This window comes from Phalacrocorax carbo, chromosome 14, assembly GCF_963921805.1.
Source record: "Phalacrocorax carbo chromosome 14, bPhaCar2.1, whole genome shotgun sequence".
Taxonomy (NCBI): Eukaryota; Metazoa; Chordata; class Aves; order Suliformes; family Phalacrocoracidae; genus Phalacrocorax; species Phalacrocorax carbo.
The window spans coordinates 10,094,388-10,115,513 of NC_087526.1; the positions used below are offsets into that span (position 1 = coordinate 10,094,388).

Here is a 21,126-nt window from a genome sequence, read left to right on the forward strand (position 1 = left end):
ACAGAGATGGGAAATTCCTCAAAAAAACATACTGTGACAGAGACAAGGATGAAATCAGGCACTGGCAACCTATGGTAAAATACAGCTCAGTAAAACAGAATTATCCCCAAACCAAAACCTGGAAACAAAAACCTTAAAATAAATCCCTGACACTACGCCTGGACACCCACAGCCAGCATACCCACATCCTTGGCTGTGGTCTGCAGTCTGCACAGTGAGAAAGCTTTCAGTCCGTGTTCAGCCTAACCTGCTTTGGGCCCGGGGAGCGGTGAACTGCCTGGGCTCTGTGGGGACACCTGGGGCCAACGCAGAGCTGGGTACAGGCTGACTGGTGCTTGTGGTGTGGGACGTTTCAAACCATGAACAGAACCTATGAGGAAGAACTGAAAGAGCCACCTTGGCCATCCCAGGACAGAGCCTGAGCACTGATGGAGATGCCTCCAGCTAACAGAGCAAAGACCTAGGGTTCAGGCTGCTCCTAGTCTTATAGAGTCATTCTCATTCCTGCTCTGATGTGTTCAACCTGGTCTCTCCTTGATCTGTTCCACCTACCCTTACCTTTCCCTCTGCCTCCCCCCTGCCCTGCCCCCAGCTCTCGTTTCTAGTTGTGTCTGATATCTTCTGATAGCTTCACACCTTCACTCATGCTGCCCTAAACTGGGCTGTGGCAGGCTACCACTGTCCTTGCAAGGTGAGAGGGAAGCTTGGAAAGAGGGACTACACCCTCCTGGCCTTAAGCAACCAAAGGATGAATCTTCCCAGAGGTAGCCAGTCCTGCCCACCTTCCAGCTGGGACGGTCCCTCTCCACAGACACGCACCCTCTCGGAGGCAGGCTCTGCTCTGCTGAGGATGGGGACAAGGGAGGCTGGAGGCTGGGAAGGTGGGTGTAATGCTGGAGCACAGGAGAAATGCAGTGGCAGAGAGAAAAACAGGGAAGGCAATTCAATTTTCAGAGGCTGTCCCACCAATTCAGCTCAGAGAGACGATAAGAAACCCATTTCCAGCGATAGGCACCCTAATCCCCAGCCATCCTGCATTTCCATTTCCGAGAGGCGCTATTTCCAACAGGGAGGCATTTTCCCATCTAGGTTTGCTAGAAGGGACAGCAATGGATTAAATACCAATTTTTCCAGCACTGTTTAACTCCTTCTGTGCCTACTCCTGCCACTTATGCAAGCACTGGAGGTACAGGGTAGAGGAATGGCTGCTGCACTGTGCCTTGGAGCAGGAGAACAGAGCTAGGGGCCTCTTTTCCCAGTGGCCTGCAGCCTGAAGAGAGAGGGAAAAGGGGAAAAACTAAAATGCATCAGCAGTGCAGGCAGAGCAGCTTAGATCAGGAATTTATTAGAGCTCAAGGCAGGACTTAGACTCACACTGTAGGACAAAAGCCATGCAGCAAAGCTTACATCCAGTGTTAAAACCATTATACAGGTCCAAAGTGCTGTAAGACTGACTTAAAACTACATTTGCAAGAACACAGGCACACAGAGAAAGAAGGAAGCAAGCCATGCCCCCCACATGCCCCACATCTCCACAGTTTAAGCACTGTGGTGCAGGTGCAGCCTTTGCCTCCAGGTTACTGGGGAGAAGAAAGGCAAAAGCAGCACAGACCCAGCAAAGAGTCCATTAGCTGAAGATGGACTGACTGGCACGGAAACACATACAGATAAGTGATAAATAACTCACTGTCTTCGGGATGGCCATTCTCAGCACTGGATAACAGCTGCCAAATCAAACAAGTTGTGTCATCGCCATTGCTGTATGCTGGGGTTGCTCAGGGCCAGCCTCCCCAAGGATTGCTGGTGACTGTTCCCAGCAGTCCTGGACCTCACTATGAGCAATGGCTATCTTACAAGAGCCACCAGCATCAAGAAAGACTTCTCCTGCCGCTGGGAAGCTGCTAAGCTATAGCATTCCTTGGATGCCAGCACAGTCTTTCCCCAGATGCCTGTAGCCAGCCCTCTGCACTTCTGCCACCCATTCCAGCCTTCTTCCTTGTTCCACTGCCCGCACTCTGAGCTGAGGATCTCCATTTATCCCCATTTCCCAATGTAAGGGCTCCTACCCACTATCTGAATCAGTCTTTCAGGCAGCTGAAGGGCCCAAGACTCCTAGCGGTGCTTCTGTAGCACAACTGATTGTCCTGGCTTTGGTACCCCAAACAGCAGCTCCCTCTGCCCTCCCAGACATCAGGCATAAAAGTCTCCCCACAGAGCAGAAATAAAGCCCAAATGTTCTGCCTTAGCCCCTCCAAACCCTTCCCTTGACCCCTGTGAGGAACTGAACCAGGGAGTTTTGTTGGAAAGGGAGCCCCAGACAGCTGTTGCCTCACAAACTGATAATGCCCCTGGTGCAAAGCTTGTGAGAGGGAGCACTAGCTGCTCTGCTCTCCACATGGCTCCAGCACCAACCACAACTGCCCATTCATCACCCACTAAACAAATGGAAATTTAAGGGCTCATGGCTCTAAAACACAGAAAACAATTCCCTGTGCATTTGAACGGTGCTGTAAGTTATTGGATCAGAAATGATGAATGGCAGCAGGAGGTGGCTGAGCCCAGCACACAGGGGAGTGCTGACGCAGGGGAAGCCGAAGAGAGATGTATAGCTGAGAGGAGAGTCTGGGAAAGCTCCCAGGATTGTTGTTGCATGGGGCTGGGGGAACACCACCATCTACACCAGTTCCCTCCCATACCTTGCTAGCCCACCATTCAGCGAAGGACTTGTAGTAGAGGCTTCTGTAAGAAACATCCACATGAAAAAGAATAGGGTTGAGCACCGTGCCAGCTATGCCTGCTCTCTGTGCTCCTGAGAGGCACACCATTACGCTTCCCATGCAGCCCTTGCTGGTGGTTTTGCAGATCCAAGGCACACGCAAGAAATGCAAAAGCTTCATCCCTGGGGGAAGAGGAACACCTGGTGGAAAGACAGAGAGTAAACATGAGCATTACCGCTCCTCCCCCATGTAATCTCCCAGCTCTGGAGTTTGAGCTGCATTCAGCAGTAATTGAAACCAGGCTCTTTAACACAGGTGCCAATTACTGCCTGTTAATGCAAGGAGCTCTGATAGACAAAGCAATTACCCAGCTCTGCTAAGCTGGAAAGCACAAGATGAGATGGTAACGCTACTTATGCTAGCGTGGCTCTTGTAGGACAGCTCTGTGCCCCAGCAACCCTTCTTGCAGTGCTAGACTGGGCAAGTTCTTGCACTCATGCCCTCTAGCTGCATACCCCCTGCACCTTCACATGAGCCAGCAATGTGCCCTTGCTGCAAAGAAGGGTAACGACACCCTGGGGTGCACCAGGTGAAGTATTGCCAGCAGGTCGAGGGAGGTGGTCCTTGCCCTTTGTTCAGCACTGGTGAGGCCACGCCTGGAGTGCTGTACCCAGTGCTGGGCTCAGCAGTACAAGAGACATGGACGTACTGGAGAGAGCACAAAGATTATGAAGGGACCGTAGCACCTCACATAGGAGGAAAGGCTGACAGAGCCGGGACTGTTCCGCCTGCAGAAGAGAAGGGGCAGGGGCAGGGGAGGGAATTTGTTGATGTATAGAAATACCTGAAGGGAGGGTGGAAAAAGGATGGAGCCAGGCTCTTCTCAGTGGTGCCCAGTGACGGGACCGGAGGCCATGGGCACAGATGGAAACACGGGAGGTTCCCTCTGAACACCAGGAAACACTTTTTCACTGTGAGAGTGACCGAGTGCTGGCACAGGTTGCCCAGAGAGATTGTGGAGTCTCCATCCTTGTTGATACTCCAAAGCTGTCTGGATGTGCTCTTGGGCAACCAGCTCTAGGTGGCCCTGCTTGAGCAGGGGGTTGGACAAGACGACCTCCAGAGACCCCTTCCAACCTCAGCCATTCTGTGATTGTGATCTCTAACCATCCACATCCCTTGTTTTCTGTGCCCAGTTTCTCTGCACATTTTGGGCAGCTGCCTTCCCCTGTCTTCTCTGCTCAAAGCGCCCCTTTGCCTTCTGGGCATGATGTGGCAGTGGGGAAGGTGGCTGATCCAGGGGTTGTGTCATGATGATAGGAAGAGGACAATGGTAGGTGCAATTCACAGCAAAAACCCGCTGCTTCTTGGTCTTTAATCCTCCAGTAACTGCTGACCTGCAAGGACAGTGCCTTGGGAGAATCTCAGTGGACGATGACAAGAGGGTTGACCTACCTGGGCCAGCATCAAGTAGAGGAGAAATTAGTCTTTCATGGGACCACATCAGAGTCCTTTTTACTCTACAGAGAGCACCTTTTGCCTCCTGTACACCCTCAGCAGGGGATATGCTGGTAGTAAGCTCAAAGACATGGATGGGGAGCAACAAGTGGGAACAGACTGGCAAGGTTCCTCCCTGCATAGTGCTGTGAGTCAGATATCGTGCCCACATCTCTAAAATTATTTTGAAAAAAAATGGAGAATGTGCAGAATAATTACAAATGTGATTTGGAGGCTGGAGAAAACACTTGCCAGGGACAGAATGAAAAAGTTCAGTCTGTTATCTGACCAAAAAGGGAGTCTGAGAGGTGATTTGATTATAAGCACAGAGAAGAAAAACTTGGTGTGAAAGAGCTCTTTAACTTTATTAGTAAAGGAGTCTGGAGCCTATAGTCAAGAGACGTGTAAATAGGAAACACGGCACTGGGCCATGCTACCTGAGAAGTGCCATCTGCTCTGCCTCCTTGCATCCTCCACCCTGTCATGGAAAATGCATCAGCTGAAAGACACTGGGTTCATTACAGGCAAACAGAATAACGGTATTTCTTACTTGGAGTTACACAGGGGCCCTAGATAAATGAATGGTCACTTCAGGCCTTAAAAAATATATGAAACTGTGGGCACAAGCTACAGACAGTACTGCATAAGGAGGTAGCCTGCAGCAAACAGGGAGCTTCCCTGCGTGATGTCCCCACGTGACTGGACCGCAGCAGGAACAAGCCCAGGCACTTGGGGCAGACCCAGGAATGGCAGTGCTTCCCAGTCTGGGCCTGCCTCTGTCCAAACCCAGAAAAGGCAGCACTACGACATGGCATGGCTGGTGGCTTGGCTAGGGTCACCCCTGCCTGTGGCAATGCCTCCCCCTTCCCTGTGAGGCTTGTGCAAGGAGAGATATGAAAAATATTCCCCCAAGCCCTCCCCATGCGTGCTCTTCTCTCACTGCACTGTCCCTGCTGCCCACACCAAAGTCCATCGGACTGACGGTGCATAACTGCCCCCCTTGGCCACACCTGTGGCTGGGAAGTGCAGCTGCAGCTTCTCATCCAAGTATGACTGGACAAGTGAGGCTGCTGAATGAATCAAAGAAAACAGATGTACAGGAGCTACAAAGGGAATTCAACCCCACCCTGCCGATGTGGGGTCAGATGCTGTGACTACTGAGGGAGGCACTGGCAAGTTAAGGACAAGTGCCTGGGGAGGGACAGGGCATGTGAAGAGAACTTTAGCAGCATCAGAAGGAAGTCAAAGACCTGCGTTCCAGGGCAGAAGCTGTGCTTGGTTTGCAGGATTCATTCTCCCACAGGAAATTGCTCTGGCAGACAGTGCTGGGCAAGAGCAGTATCTATCTCCACAGGATACGCAGAGGCCAAGAAGAGGTTCAGGACCTGCTGTACCTAACCCAAAACTTGGGAGTAGTCCCTGCCTGCAGAGCTTACTAGCAAGACCAGCCTGCACCTGTCTCACACCCTGGGCAACCAACCATCAGCCCTGCTGGCACAGCGACGGAGCAGTGTGCTGTATGGTCTTGCAGCCAAGCCCCCCTGTTTCAGTCCTGGCTCCAATGTCACCAGCCCTAGCTTACCAAATTTGCAAGTCAAATCCTCCAAAACCGCATGAAGCTTCTAAAACCATGCCCATTTTCCTTCCTCCCTAGGGGGCTTAGAGCTTTCAAGATCATTGGGATCTCTGGTCCCTGCTTTTCCCCACAACCTGGGCTCTACAGCCCAGGATCTTCATCCCTGATCTACCTCAAAGATGAGACTCTTTGTGGATACCAAACTCCAGCACCTGGGGTTTGGATGGTATCACTGAAGATTCACAAGCAGGCTGCAGTTCTCCCTGTGGGGGAAACTCCTCTGCAGTGTCTGTGCCAAGGCAGTAGACTAAAACATGTATTGGTGCACCGTAGGGCTCTACCCAAGTGCTTCCAGAATCATGCTTGGCTGTCCCACTCTTCATCTGAAAAGAACCTGGGTATCTTGGTAGACAGCACATTGAACATTGTGTGCGCTGGCAGTAAAAGCAGCTAGCAGCATCCTACACCGTATTAGAGGAACACATCCAGTAGGTGAAGGGAAGTGACTATCCTTTTATAGCAGTACTTGTTAGTCCCCATGAAGTAATACTGCATGCAGTTTCCGCAGCCAATACAGGAAAGACATGAATAAAGTAGTGGGAGTTCAGTGAAGAACCACCAAGGTCCTCAAGGCTTGAAGCACTTGTCATGTAGGGAAAGGCAGAGAGAGGGAAGCTGCTTCATCTTGGAGAAGAGATGATTTGAGGGGAACCTCATAGCAATCTTCCAGTACCTACGAGGAAATTATGTGAGAAGACAGTGCCAGGCTCTTATCAGTGGTGCTCAGTGGGAGGATGAGATACAATGGGCATAACTATAAAGACATGTTCAGACCAGATAAGGAAAAACCTCTTCCTCGTGAGGACAGTCAAGCATTGAACCAAGGGTCCAGAGAGGCTACGCAGTCTCCCACCTTGGAGGTTTTCAAGACTTGCTTGGATGAAGCCCTGAGCAACCTGGTCTGATCTCATAGTTGACCCTGCCTGCATAGAGTACTGCTGAGGTCCCTTCCCATTTGAATTATCCTGTGATCTCCAGCTCAGCACAGGAGGAGAGTGAGTCTCTTAGCTCCAAACTCACAGGGCAGGATGAGGCGAAGTATCAGCTGCTTGCATCAGCTACAAGGTCCCCTCCCAGCATGCGCTTTACTGCCTTTCCAACCCTGCCATTCAGGACAGCTGAACACTTGCTTCTGCACTCCCATACTTTCAGAGTCCAGGGAGCTCCTGCTTGGCCAAGGCTGATCCATCTCGTCTTCTGACACTGGGAGAATTCAAGGCTGCAAGCAAAGTGCTGTGCAGCACAGTCTCCAACACCTGGCACCAGCTCCACCTTATTCTCCCTGGGGAGTTCCACTGAAGACCTTCAACATCTGGAAACAAAGCAGCAGCTCCACAGGACAACGGACATAGCACCTTCCAGCTTCCTTTATACAGTGAATTATGTCCATGTGGCAGGTGGGTCTGCCTTGTGCAGGGTGGTGGAGGAGGTGCTGAAACATGGAGGTAGAAGAATTACTAGGCTGAGACCAGGAGAGCAGCTCTTAGCATGTTCATGATGATGGCTCCAATTAGTGCAATTACAGGGCTTGGCTGCATCTTCCTCCTTGTGATTTTCATTAACAATTGCATGGTCAATTCTGCTATTTTTCACTGGGCAAGCAGCCAGAAGCTGGCAGCAGCCTCTGCTCCTGGCAAGGTCCAGAGGAAGGGCAGGTACAGACTGCTCCCCTGGGAGGCCAGGCTGGCAACAAAGGCCAGGCCCAGCCAGGCGTTCAGAGATTGTAGCTCCTGGCAACAAGACAGCCGTTTGGGAGAAGGGAGCTGAGTGGCACAGCTACCTGTCCTGTTGGAAGAGCACACTCCTCACAGGAGGCTTAACTGCACTCTGCACAGCTGGTCCCTCAGCAGAAAATACCATCACAAACACCATCACTCTCCTAAGTCCCAGACACCGCTCAGTTTTGGCTGCATCACCTTTCCTAATGCAAAGCAAGACAAACAGTTCACCCCCCAAAATATGACTCCACAAGCAACCGCAGGACACAGACCTCTCAGTTTAGCATGACTACAGAAAAGTGAGCCATTTCCAAGTACAGGGTGCAGACTAGGAGCAAAGGTTCTTTCAACTTCCTTGGACTGCAGAGACCCAAGGCTGTGAACATCAAAACCTGCATACCCCGATGGTGGATAAAAAAAAAAACAACAACAAAAGAGCCTCAATCCAGAAGCAGGGGTATAGAATGAGGGACAATTATTTGCCACGGCAAAGATAGCAGATGAATGTGAGCGCTTTACAGCCCCAAGTTGGGTGGTAACCAGCTTTCCAGCCATCTGTACCCTGAGGTCCCCTTTCCCCACCTCACTAGGCACCAACCACAAATCACGTAATAAAAACTACAGAGATATTCAGCTGAAACAAGAAGTGACGCACAGCTTGAGGCAGACCTACTGCAGGGCACCAGGCCTCATGTTGCTGCTTTACTTTGCTACTCCTGCGCGTTTTGGAGCCAGGCTGACTTTCCCACAGTAAGCTTGCTGATGATCCCTCGTTTGCTGGGCAGAGGACTGGAGGAGTGCAGAGGGGTTTGCAGGGACACTTTCTCCTTGCCCTCAGGATGTTTACTGCATTGAAATTTCAGCAGGAAGCCAAGCATCTGTTCTTCAAATAAAGAGGTCTCCCAGGGGAATGGGTAGGGGCTGCAAAATCAGCACACTGTAAACACCTGGTCTTACAGGCAAGAACAGAGTTTGCGGAAGGAGTGCAGCACCTCTGAGATTCATTCAGCTTTGCTTCTGCTGGTTAATTAGTTCAAACACCATCAATATTCAATCACAGCCCTCTATTTCCTGTGTACGGCTGTGTGTCAGTGTGAGTGTGTGGGCCTGCACAGATGGGGGAAGGCCTGCACGGTACGAACATACGTGTGTGTGCTCCCCCCAGCAAGGGGCTCGTGTCTCTGTGCTGCTGCATGCACATGTGGGTCTCCCCAGCACTGCAGTGCTCAAGAGCGGTTTCAGCATGTTCAGCCTTCACGCTCTTCCTTTGAGGAAGAGGGGCAGAACCAAACTGTGCCACACAACGATTGAATGTACAGAAAACTACTTCTCCCATCCCCTGACTCAGGGCTCATTAGAAAACAGTCTGCATGACCAATGAGCTTCATCACTCCTCTTGGAAGACCACAGAGACCCCACTGTGGCAGAGACAAAGGGACCTCTTAAAGGCAGGAGACCTCACAGTCCTGTGCCTGCACGCAGGGCTAGGTTTACCCAGTTTTACAATCCCAAGCCCACTGCATTGATCCAAATCTGAAACAGCTTCAGCAATGACAACAGGCCTTGGCTACCTCTATACAAGGCCAAAAAGCTGCACGGCCACCCAGGGTTATTTCCAGAGGCAAACAGGATCCTACTGGTACTCCCAGCTCCAACTCCCCACTACCACCCCCTCCGTACTTCTATCCTGTCTCCTCAGTAGACTCCAACCCCACCTCTTCATGCCTAGAGTCCGCACTTCGCTGCTATCACTGCAAGATTGTGCATTCTCATTTTCTTTGTGCCATTGCTGCAGCCCTCCTGAGTCCTTTAAGTCCTTCATCCTTGCCTCTTTTTCTGTTCCTGGCATTTTCAATGCACAGTAGGGTTTTTTACTTATATGAAAGAGGGTGGGGGCAGGGGTTCTTTCTCCCTTTCATTTAGTGCCCATTCAAGTGAGATGGGCAGTGTTCAAGAGACAAGCTGCGCTGCTTCTTTATCACTGTGCTGCACTACCCTGCACCAGCATACAGTCCCACCTCTCCTGAGCTTGCCCACAACTCTGCCATATTCCCTAGAAGCCACCCAGAACCCTAGTCCTCCTCCTGAGTGAGACCACATCCAGGTGCGGGGTGGCTCAGCTTGAAGGTAGGACTACAATTTCAGCAAAAGTGAGAATGAGGCCCACCAACTTCCTCTACAGACCTGTTCCAGGAATCAACCCTAGGAAGTAGGTAGTGAACTCTCACCTAGGACCCATCACCTCAATCCCTGAGGGGTTCTGGGGAGGGGAGCCAAGGAACACGTGGACAGAAAGAAGTGCCACACCATGCCCCAGTGGAGTTGCCTAGAGAGGAACACTGCCATTTTGTCAAAGAATCACAAAGCTTTTACTCCTTCCTTCTTGCCAGTTCCTGCATTTGCTTTGGTCATCAATCTCCTACACTAAACTTGCTGCTTGCACTGGCTGACCCTGCAAAATCAGGTACACCTAACTGCAAGCAATCAAGATTTGCTCTGAGAGCTTCAGGGTAGCCAGTGTACCAAGATTTCTCAAGCTCTCAGGGCGTTAGAGTCCCAGGAAGGGGGCACTCAGGAGAGCATCAGGCCCTTTGAACGGAAGAGCATCCCCATCAGCTTTATGGTGGATTCAAACGGGCTCTCCTGAGGCTCTCCATACAGCCAGTGCTTCCACTTTATTTCTAAAACATTTCTCGCTGAGAGTTAGTACTAAAGCAGCCAAGAACAGAGTGCTCTGCCCTGCACCATAGGACAATCTCCACCAGAAGTCCTCACCAGGTGAGCCTCAGAGCCAACATAGCTGAGGCCCGGTGAAGCTCTGGAATACAGAGGAGCCTTGCAGACACACCAGTCAGTGAAAGTGAAAGCAGAGTGGAACAAGCAGCAAGGAAGGTCAGGAAGTGACAGGAGAGCATTCACCACAGACACTCTATTCCTAACTTGTTGCTTTTCCAAATGTAGAGAATGGAAATGGTTCTGGAAGACTCTGAGGTGCAACAGATAGGGGAAGAGAGCTGAGAAAAACAGCTCTGGCCAACAGGATGGCTGCGCCTCACTGCTTTAAAATAAATCTTTGTCCATTTCCCAAAGTACCAACACTGCTTCCCCATTTTGTCATCTCTACGCCTCACCTCTGCATGTCCTTTAATCAGAGCCTTGAAATTTGCCAGCGAGAACTGGTCTCGGGTCACTGAGAGTGTTGAGTTCCACTCACCACAAATCACAGGATTTGCCCATCCTCCATCAGGGTGCTCCTGCCCGGGCTGAAGGAGGGACACAGAACAGACAGACAGAGTGGATGTAGGTGAACAAAAGCAGAGCAAGCAGATCTTGAACCAAGAACAGCAACGCTGGCACAGAGGGCTTGGGGAGGGGGAATATACAGACTGTGCTCCCTCCCTTCCAAAGTTTAGGCTCTCACCAGAAGCTGTTACAAAAGCAAGATAAACCCACAAACAATAGGATCCTTTCATTTTCCTTCTAGGTTTCCCAGGCAACACCAAGCACTGAACAACAGTTTAGAGTGCAAAAATCCCCTCTGTTTGGTCAGTTAATGGCAGGAAGATGAAGAGACTTAAGCAGAGCTACTCACTGCTTATTGTTTGGTAACCCCAGTCAGGCACCTGCAGCAATGACATTTATACCCAATACTACCATTTTTAAATGCAAACTTCTATGCTGGAGCTCTGAAACTCCAGTGAAGGAGGTGCATTTCCATTCTTAAATTACAGATCTACAGCTACCCCTGCACACATTGCTGGGAGTGCATGACAGCACCATGAAGGTACGTGCACAGAGATCTCAGCAGGAATGCTCCAGGCTAGGAAAAGCAATTTAGATCCAGGACTGTTGCTCAGAAAAACACAGTGATGCACAGATGCCAGAAGAACCCCAAGACGTGACAGAGAGGCCTCAGCAGACCCTCAAAATCGGTCAAGCTGCATTGTTCCTTATAGGACTCCAGGAAGATCCTTTCTTCAAAGGGCAGGTCCATGTCTTTAATGCATAGATGGGCACATATGTTTAGCATTCCTGCTGGACACATGGTTTTGTTAGTATTCCTGCTTTGGTCACTTGTGGAATGAGGTGCTGAAGGGTGAACAGTGTCTACTCTCACCTCTTTGTAGCATGCTTGTGAGCCTTCACCTCAGAGAGACCTGACTCAAGGCTAGTATGCAGATGGACCTCTGCTTGTCATACAATTCTTGATCTAGCTGTTCAAGTAGAAGGTAAACAGAGATTCAATGGCTAAATCATATGCAAGGTGACTTGAAGACTCCTAGCACTAGAAGACTAAGAATACTAGAAGACTCCCAAAGCTATCAGTGCTCAAGAATAAATTGCATTTTCCAATTATGCCTACCCAGGGGCTTGTGCCTTCTCCCTCTGATCATTTATCATGCAATTTTTTCTATGCCTCAAATGAGTCCTGAAGATGCTGTGAAACAGCTGCCCCTTCCCACCTTATTCTAGCAAGCCTGACTGACCTAGACCTTGTGATTCTAACATTCTGGAGCTTTGGCCAGCAAGGAACATGCTATCCCAAATGATGTTATTAGATGTGCCATTTCATCTGAATGGTAGGAGTAGTTCTAGCATAAAACAGACAAAAAAGGATTTCAAAGTGGTAGAAAAGCCACGTACACATTAAGTTAATCTCCCACAGGTATGCAGGAAAATGTAACTTCTTCAGGTTCCCTATCAGGATATCTGCCCCCAAACAGAATTTTCCAAACAGAACACTTATTTTGAGTCTAAACATCCTTTGGATATGCTGATTCTAAGTTCTATATGTTGGACAGTTTTGCAGGCACCACTCTTCACTGCTAGTTCCTCATATGCAATCCCTTACAGCCTAAGAAGTTTATCATGAGACATTTGAGGCAGACCACTATCCATCCTTTATAAATTCTTCTTCCTGAACATCTGCTATTGAACTCATCACCTACATCTAGCAATTAACCTGGTACCCAACACCAATCATTTACAAACATAACACACAAAAGCTAAAACATCCCTAAATACAGAGATCTAATTGCTATTTTTTTTCCTTAAATTGTCTAGAATAGGGAGATCAGATTGTCAGTGTATGTTCTCTCTCTTTCTCTTTATAAAATAATTCAGAAACCAATCCTCAGGAATAAGAAAACCCAAACAAAATGTTTTTACATTTTAATTACTTTAAAGCACATACAACTTAAAATCCCAAATCTTAAGTGCAAAGGCAATGGCCCAAATTCCCTGCCCCTGCAAGCTCTTAAGCTCCACCCACAGGGTAGAATGAAAAGATGAAGTAAAAGTTGGAACTGAGATGACAGAAAGCATCAATGCAGTTTTCGGAAACCCTTAGAGCATTCTCTCTCCCGGGATTCCCAAGTCTTGTCACCTCTGCTCCATAAGCCTGCAAAGAAGCGTCCACCACGCTGAGCAGAAGTATTAAACATGACTATTGGTATCTGCTGGGGTGGTGTAGCACCTTCATTTTACACTTACTGCAGTAGGAGTAAGAGGGATACTGGGGACACTGAACAGGCAGCTGTTCAGCCACATCATTTCTTCAGTCCAGGACACAGTAGGTTCTTGGTCACAAAGAACTACGTTTACACACAGTCTAATTAACATTTGATTTTGTTTGACACTGGGTCTGCTCTAGCCCTGACTTTCTGATTGAATTTTGGGGATAAAGGCAGAGTCCCAGATTGGCGACAGTACTGCTGCTGCCAGCAGTCCTGCCAGGCAAGACATTTTAAAGAGGAAGTCCCTGCAGGATCTACTGGGTGCTTATGGGAGCTAGGAAGAAACTTCATTCCTGCACTACTCCTGAAAGAAGCTGGGACATAAAAAAGTCAAGTGTTGGATGGATGAAGGGAGACAGGACTGGCACAAACATGGATCCTGCCTGTTCTGCACACAAGCAGTCATAGCATAGTCAACTCTACACCAGTGAGGTTCCTGCAGAAAGAACTGCACAGAGAAAAGTAAAATAAAGACTGCAAAACAGCAATGCTTTCCCAGAAGCAGAGGACCTTGTGGATCAGAGTCACAGGCAGGAACTGTTGCATGACCACCTTCAGCAGGTCCCAACCTGCCGCTGAGTGAAAAACGTTCCATCCTAGCACTGCACACCCAGAACAGCAGAAGTACTTCAGCATGAGCTGGATTAGGGCCTCCTTGCTATGTGCTGGTCACAGAAGCACCTGCAGAATACACCCTACCATGGGCCTCCTTGCACCACAAGATCCCTACCTGGATTTGAGGCTGCGGGAAAACTTCTTCCACCACTAAATCTCAAGGAGAAATTAAGTATTGATTATCACCCAGCTGTGCAGAAGGGCTTCTTAAATTCACGGTCAGGAATAGTACAGAGATCCTGTGCCTTTTGGATCTGCCACTAGTATCCTATTTGAATACTAGAAGGAACTAGAATAGGATTCTTCCCAAGCAAGATGAATGATACCCAGTCAGTCTCACAAGCAAACTGGTCTGACTACCTGTACCATATGCTGTGGCAAAATCATGAAGCAGTAGACATTTTTACTAGGTTTCTCTTACCTTTATCTCTGAAAAGAACAAAACCTTACTGAACATAGAAACAGACACCTACCTAGCCTCACTGGAAGCAAGCAGCTGGCAGCTTTCCAGGGAAGGGTGCAGAACTGCTTGTCCCAAAAGCTGTTCCGAGCACACCTCACTGTAGTGAATGACTATGTCATATTTGTTACCAAAAAAGTTGTGTCTAGATCAGAAATGTTAAGCATGGACACTAGGTTCTAGGACATCCCCTCTATGTTAAAGAGGAAACGAGACTGGAAGCAACAGACTACAGGGTTCTACGGTTCACAAGCACTTGCATTGGCATAATAAAATTTCATGTTTAAACACCATTTGTGGTGCAAATCCTGGCCTGTGAACAAAGTTGCCTTTACCTTGGATTTACAGAGACCTGGAATCCCAGTCTAAGAGTTTCACAGTAGACGGATGCCCCAGGTTCAGTTCTAGGAGAGCGGAAAATGAAATGCAAAGAGCAGCTGTGGTGTTGCTAAACACAGATCACGTGCAGAAAGCATCACTGCCCCACATCAAGTACAGAGAGTTAGTGCTTGGGGCTCACACCTATCAGTAGGGTAAGCAGGGTGAATCCTGTTGGAAGCATTACAAGTCCCAGCTATTGGAAAATCCAGATAGGGACAGACCAAGCCATTCTCAACTCCAGGCATCCTACTTGGTGCACAAGAGCCCTTGGTGTACCAGCCTGGAACCGCTGGTTCAGTAGCTTTACATGAGGTAGTTGCACCACCTGCTGTCTGCTCTGAAGCAAGTTACCAGTGTCTAATAGAACATCATTAAAGATGATCATTAACAAAAGTTTTCTTCTTCAGAACTACTTGGAATAATCTCCCCAGGGAAGTGGTGGATTCCCCAACAATGGACACTTTTGAGATTCAGCTGGACAGGGTGCTGGGCCATCTTGTCTAGACTGTGCTTTTGCCAATAAAGGTTCAACCAGGTGATCCTTGAGGTCCTTTCCAACCTGGTATTCTATGATTCTACGATTCAGTTTTTTGCAGGACATGCTCTTGATTAAAGTCTTCAAGAAGAACTTCATATCTGAAAATGATGAAGCAGGATCAACAGAGGGCCAGTCTAGTCAAAATGGTTCAGGTTCTCAAACAGAATATGAGTGCACTTCAATACCCAGCTCTTCTCAGGAGAAAGACAGCACTGTTATCCCTCTGGAAGCTCTCTAGTTATTTCCACTCCAAAAACTCCAAAAGCTAGCATCAAACAGAATTTTCAAAGAGGCAAAAAATCTGCCATGCAAAAAACCAGCCACCTGCCCAACACTACCTGTGGCTTAGCAGAAAGCAAAAAGACACATCTTAAGTCCTGCGCCATTCCCCTTTCCTGGACAAGGCTGCAGCCCTAACTGATCAAATCCAATGGGGCAAAGAGATAAGATTCCTACAAAAAGCCACAATACCAAAAGTCGTCTTAGGATATGGTGTCTTGTTCACACATGAAGGCAAACAAGTCAGTATGATCTCCTGGCTGGCACAGTATGACAGGTTGCAGGAAGATCCCCCTAGTCCTAGAGATGAAGGACCCTGTTCACAGGTAAGTATTTTGTGTGCCAGGCCTCAAAAATAATTGGGCATGCAGTGACAGGGTCAGTGTGGGTCTAAAAGGAAAGGAGTTCAGAAGACAAATGACCTCTGCTTGATGAAGTGTAGGTGCATAATGTGCAGACAAAAGGGAATCAGAAAAACAGTTTATTTAAAAAAAACAAAAAACGCCCCCCTCAAATACCCACATACTTTCTGATAAGCTTATTGCTCAAGCTAGATCTCCTGTGGCATCGTTCTCCCCTTGGCCTGTAGGGTCAGAAGTACTCATGCATCCCTGTCCTTCCCCCAGCCAATTCATTTGGCTGTGTTCAATTGGTCCTCTTCTCACTATGCACACAGAACATGGAGGTCACCAGGCACAGAGGCTCCTTCTCACTGGGACAAATCTATGTATTTATATATAGTAATTTGCTCCCTCCAAGTTGGGAGTTCCTACTTAGCAGGACCGTAACAAAATTATGGGAAGGTATATCTACCTTCTCTTTTGACGCCAAAGCCTAAACACCACTAAAATCATCCCTGAAACACTCAGCCTGCGGGTCCAGACATGTCCACATTCTACAGCTCATGGTCTACACTCTCAATATACAGCCTTCGGGATTCCCTAACAAACTTTCTATAGGATTTCCCAGTCTCACCACACTGTTCTACTTCCACTGAACCAGGGCTCATCTTCCAAGTTCGCTCTCTGTGAAAGGGATATTGCCTGTTTCTTGTGCAGCATCTACAGATCCACGCTGTAGCAGAACAGCAGGACTCTCACCAGGCCCTGGCTCTCCTTTGGGTGGCCACAGACAGAGATTCTTGGACCCTCCTAGACAGCTGTCAGGCAGGTTTGGTAAGAACCGAGCAGGGGGCTTTGTGCTTCATGTTCAGTGTTGTGGGGTTTCAACATCCTCTTCCTCCTCCTCACTATGTCCAGTGTGGCGCAGCAGCAACTCCAGGTCAGGGTCGGAGCTGGCCTCTTTGTGTAGCGTCAGTGCTTGTTCACCTGCATGCAGACAGCCCATTTAGTGACAAACTCACTAGAGAACCCATCAAACCTGGCGTTGGCAAGGAGCTGGAACTAGACACAGCTCCTAGTGACGCTATGAGAATGCCTATACAGAAAGAGAAGGGGATTTAAAACAGAATCACCTTTGGAATTCATGGCTTTGAGAATGACATGAAGGGAGATTCCTGACAGACAGACAGCAAAGCCCAGCCAGTTCAAAAGACTGAGGCGGTCTCCCAGCAAACGTGTGGCGAGGAATAAAATGCAGATTTCCTGTGGAAACAAAAAACATGACAAGTGGCAGGGCAGGACCTGAAGAGATATGCATGAGATGTTTTACAGCTCAAGCCTAGATTAAGATGCCGGACTGCTAACTTCCATCAGCACATTCTTCCATGTCCAGAGTTCTAAAAACAGTTTCTAGAAACAGAATGACCTGTTAAAACTGGGATGTGGGATTTTAAGTCCTCTGCATAGCTGGGCTATATGGGAATCCTGTGACTTCTGGATCAGACAAATTTCAGATGTCACCATTCAGCTCGAAAGCATGTGTGCTGGATTCCTCAAAGGCGGGGAGAATGTGCCAAACTAGGTTAAAGAGATAGCTCAAACCAGCCATTTGTTCATATCCAGGTCTGATGCAAGAGCATGCCCTTCTCACCCCTTCTCCCTCCCGCATCATCCATTGCTCACGAGGTCCATGTGTTTTAGTCTATCCCAGATCCCACCAAACTTCGGGCCTTAATGCTGTTTTTTACAGAACAGCCACTAGTCTCTGCTCCTTGCTGTCAGGGACCAAGGGACTTCACTGCAGAGACTGCAAGGCAAAGCATCAAGCTCCTGTGCAAGGAGAATGAGAGTAATGGGATGATTTCTAAGGCTCTAAGAAAGTTCCCACCACATGAGGCCCATTAGGGATTAACCAGTACTTGCCTTCTAGTATTAGCACAGGAACCATGCCTTACCTTAAAAATGCCAGCAATGGAAAGGGTGAGGCTAGATGTTCTGGAAACCAAGAGGAACTCAGAAAAGCCTAGACCAAAGGCAAGAATTCCACCCAAGAACAGCTTCCCTACCAGAGAGAACAGCATTCCTGCTTCATGGAAACGGAAGAGCTTCTCTGATATGGACAAAGGCAGGCCTAGGAACAAGACAGTGAGTAGCAAAGTACCTTTCCCAACTCCCACTCACAACAAGATGGGGGTGGGCTGCTCATTCCAGTGTCAGGAGGATGTGGAGCCAATTCTTCACAGCCCTTACTCCCGGTAAGGAAGTGTGGCAGGCTACTATTCCTACACACTCTTTAATGCTCTGCCAGCATAAGGTGTATCTGGGTCCTTGTAATTCCAGGTCTCTAACTACTTTGTAATGTTCATAGCTGTTCACTTATCTAAATGAATCATCTCAAACAAAAAACTGCTAGGCAATCTCCCCAACCACTCTATAAAGCTATCCCTGCTTTCTCTAATTAACTCACGCACCCTCAAACACCACAAAGAGCGGAAAGAGCCCCAGGAACATGAGCGGCTGCAGGTGAAACATGATATCAATGGGGTTCTGGAGCCCTGAAAGAAGAGAATCAATAACAGACCAGGTAGCAACAAGCCAGCCAATAACATAGCTCCTAGAGCCTTTTTTAGTACCATTCCTAGAAATACACCTTATTTGTCATGCCCATGCCTATGCTGCTGCAGAGGCCAAGCCACCTTGGGTACCCATTAACAGATAACCCCTGCCCCAGGTTTCAAACACCGCCCCTTACACGATATGTTTTGTTTCTGCAGCAAGGGCTACCGCATCCTTATTCCCCTCCCTGTTACCAGCACCACCACCCACCTCCTAACACCCTACATACCCAGGTCAGCCTTCTGCATAAGTATCTGTGTGAGAGTCCAGCGAATACCCCCAAGGAAAGACGCACACAGCACCAGCACGAACCCCTGTGCGTTGAACTGTGTGGACTTGTAGGTGAACATGAAGAGCCCCCCAGCGATGAGCAGAACCACCAGCAGCAATGTTACCCTCTGGATGAGAGCAAACACAAAGTCACTACAGGCTCCTGGAGCTGAACAGAGACAGATACCTCCTGTCTTTCAGATTCATCCACATAACTGCCTTCTTCCTCTACTTACGTATTTCTTGTACATACACTGCCTATCTCCCTGGGACTGACCTCCCTCCCTAAAGCATTACGTGGGACCCTTACCACTTCCTCCAGCTTGAAGAGCAGTGAAAAAAGCAGGATGAAGAGAATGGCTGAGGATTTGGTCATCGTGTAGCTGTAAGGACCAAAATACACTGTCAGTCTCCTACAATATAGTCCTTCCCAGCAAAGTATTGTTAGGAACCAGATCACCCACTTCTACATTGCTCCCAGGAAGTTCTCACAAAGCCTGCGTGGCAGCCCCACCAAGCCATACACCCGCTCAAGATACTGACCCTGACAAAGCGCTTTCTAAACCCCACCACAGGGCTCCCAGAGAAGATGGTGTTTGTACTCACAGGGAGACCGTGACGTATAGGAAGCTCCAGTTACTCAGCCCAATATCCAAGGAAGTTGACAGAGCTAAAGAATCAAAGAAAAAATCCTGAAGTTAACTGTCTTCCACTACATAAAAAAAAAACACCACCCAAAACAACCAACCAAAAACCCTGCTACTTGACCGTGAACACAGAGAGCAGAGCAGAGCAGACCCAGAAAAAAAAAAAACAACCCCAAACATTTCCCTCAGGTTAACTCTTCAGTACCAACATAGCTCAGATACCCTCAGCTTTTTACGTTTCTGTCCTGTTCCCTGTGACTTAAGTCGGGCTCAGCACCGTGCTCACTGAGCGCACACTATGCAGAAGTGCAGAAATAGCCCTTGCCCTCCTTGTGACCGAAAGCCACCACAAATTTGCATAGTCTTTTTTGAACGTATCAGAGCATGACAACTGTAAGTACAAAGGCCACTGAAAGAAGCCTGAAGAAGCAAGCCTGGCAACAATCCTCAGCGTGCACCCTTAATCCTGGTGCAGCTCTTCTTACAGTCTATTCTCTGCTGGACATAAGCTTCCTACTGCAGGAAACAGTTTTACTGATCCAGAGGCATGCTATGCTGAAAGGTAGTGCTGCTACTGATGTGGAGAAAGTGCTTTTCAAGAAACCACGTGGCTTGTTATGTAAGGTATTGCACACCTTGCCAGAAATCTTACGCCAGATGCTGCTCTGTGGGAGACAGTATGATGACGACTGAACCAACGTAATACAGAGCCAAAGAACTGCTGGAGTAGCGAGAGTTCTGGGCTCCGAGTAGGAGCTTTGCTCCTTGGCCTCAGCTACAGCAGTTTTGTGTGTCACGTATGATGAACTTCTGCATCAGAAAGACCAAGTTCTAACCAGAGCAAGCGCCTGAAATAACACAAACACGTGGCTCGATACCAACGTTAAACAGAAAAAGCAACTTGCAGAGACAACTTATGGAGGTACTGTGCAAGATTCGCGCTCCGTGCCACTGGCTTCTTCAGAAAAATACATTCGGTGCGGCCTCTCCGTATTCCAACTAGTTTTTATGACCGATAAATGTGGCACGGCTAAAGCGAAAGGTTTAAGCAGCGCTACCCTGCAGCCGGCGAGGAAGCGCCGGGGCCGCCCGCGGGAGCGGTGCCCGCCGCTCCCCGCCTCCGCGCCCGCCCGGGGAGGCGGCAGGGGCCCCGCTGCTGCGGCACCCCCGGCCCCGAAGCCCCCCCCCCCCCCCCCCGGACCCCGGCCCGGAGCCGCACTCGAACGCGGCCCCTCAAGAGGCCCGAGGGGGCGCCCCCGGCGCGGGTCTCGCCGCCGCCGCCCCCGGCCCGGCCCCGCCGCCCGTACCTGCGGGAGCCGCCCGGCGGAGGCAGTCGGCCCAGGACAGCGCTGCCTGCGGCCGCCCCGAGCGGCAGCGCGCCAGGGCGCGGGCGATCGCCGAGAGGCCGAAGATGAAGAGGAGGTGCAGCAGGGTCACGAGCAGCGGGAACGGGAAGCTCTGCGGGACCGACAGCCGCCGTCACCGCCGCTCCCCGCGCGCCGCCGCCCCGCCCCGCCCCGCCGCCCCGCACCTTCATCAGCCACTTGTTGTAGAAGGTGATGCCGATGGAGAAGCCGTAGTAGAGCAGCACCAGCGGCGCCGCCAGCGCCGCCCGCCCCAGCGCCGCGCAGCCCGCCCCCGCCGCCATGCGCCCCGGCCGCCCGCCGCCGGCGCCGCGCCGGGGGAGAGCGGGGAAGGGAACGGGGGGGGGGTGTGCCTCTGAGGGGCGGGGCCGGAGGAGCGCCGGTGACGTCGCTCGGGGGGGTGTGACGACACTTGGGCCGCGCCGGTGACGTTGCCGCGCAGGGCGGGGCCTAAACGGAAAGAGGCGGCAGCAGCCACGAGAGCGCTACTGGTTATTATTGTAACTGATAGGAAAGGCGTGTCCCGCCCCG

The 21,126-nt window shown here is 49.7% G+C and overlaps 1 protein-coding gene across 6 annotated transcripts; it reads right to left on the minus strand.

Annotated features, from left to right (window-relative positions):
- Window positions 1-15,824: 15,824 nt before the first annotated feature.
- On the minus strand, window positions 15,825-21,089 carry SLC35C2 (solute carrier family 35 member C2). Of its 6 annotated transcripts, none has more exons than XM_064465654.1 (9): window positions 20,763-21,089; window positions 20,539-20,689; window positions 19,191-19,254; window positions 18,895-18,967; window positions 18,544-18,712; window positions 18,170-18,253; window positions 17,765-17,829; window positions 16,832-16,961; window positions 15,825-16,685 (listed from the first exon to the last, which is right to left on the minus strand). In XM_064465654.1, the coding sequence occupies exons 1-9, from the start codon at window positions 20,877-20,879 to the stop codon at window positions 16,567-16,569; spliced, it is 972 nt and encodes a 323-aa protein (XP_064321724.1). In that variant the 5' UTR covers window positions 20,880-21,089; the 3' UTR covers window positions 15,825-16,566. The 6 variants fall into 6 exon arrangements, with proteins under 6 accessions (XP_064321724.1, XP_064321722.1, XP_064321726.1 ...); XM_064465652.1 differs by having other exon boundaries at window positions 17,654-17,829; XM_064465656.1 differs by lacking the exon at window positions 18,170-18,253.
- Window positions 21,090-21,126: the final 37 nt, after the last annotated feature.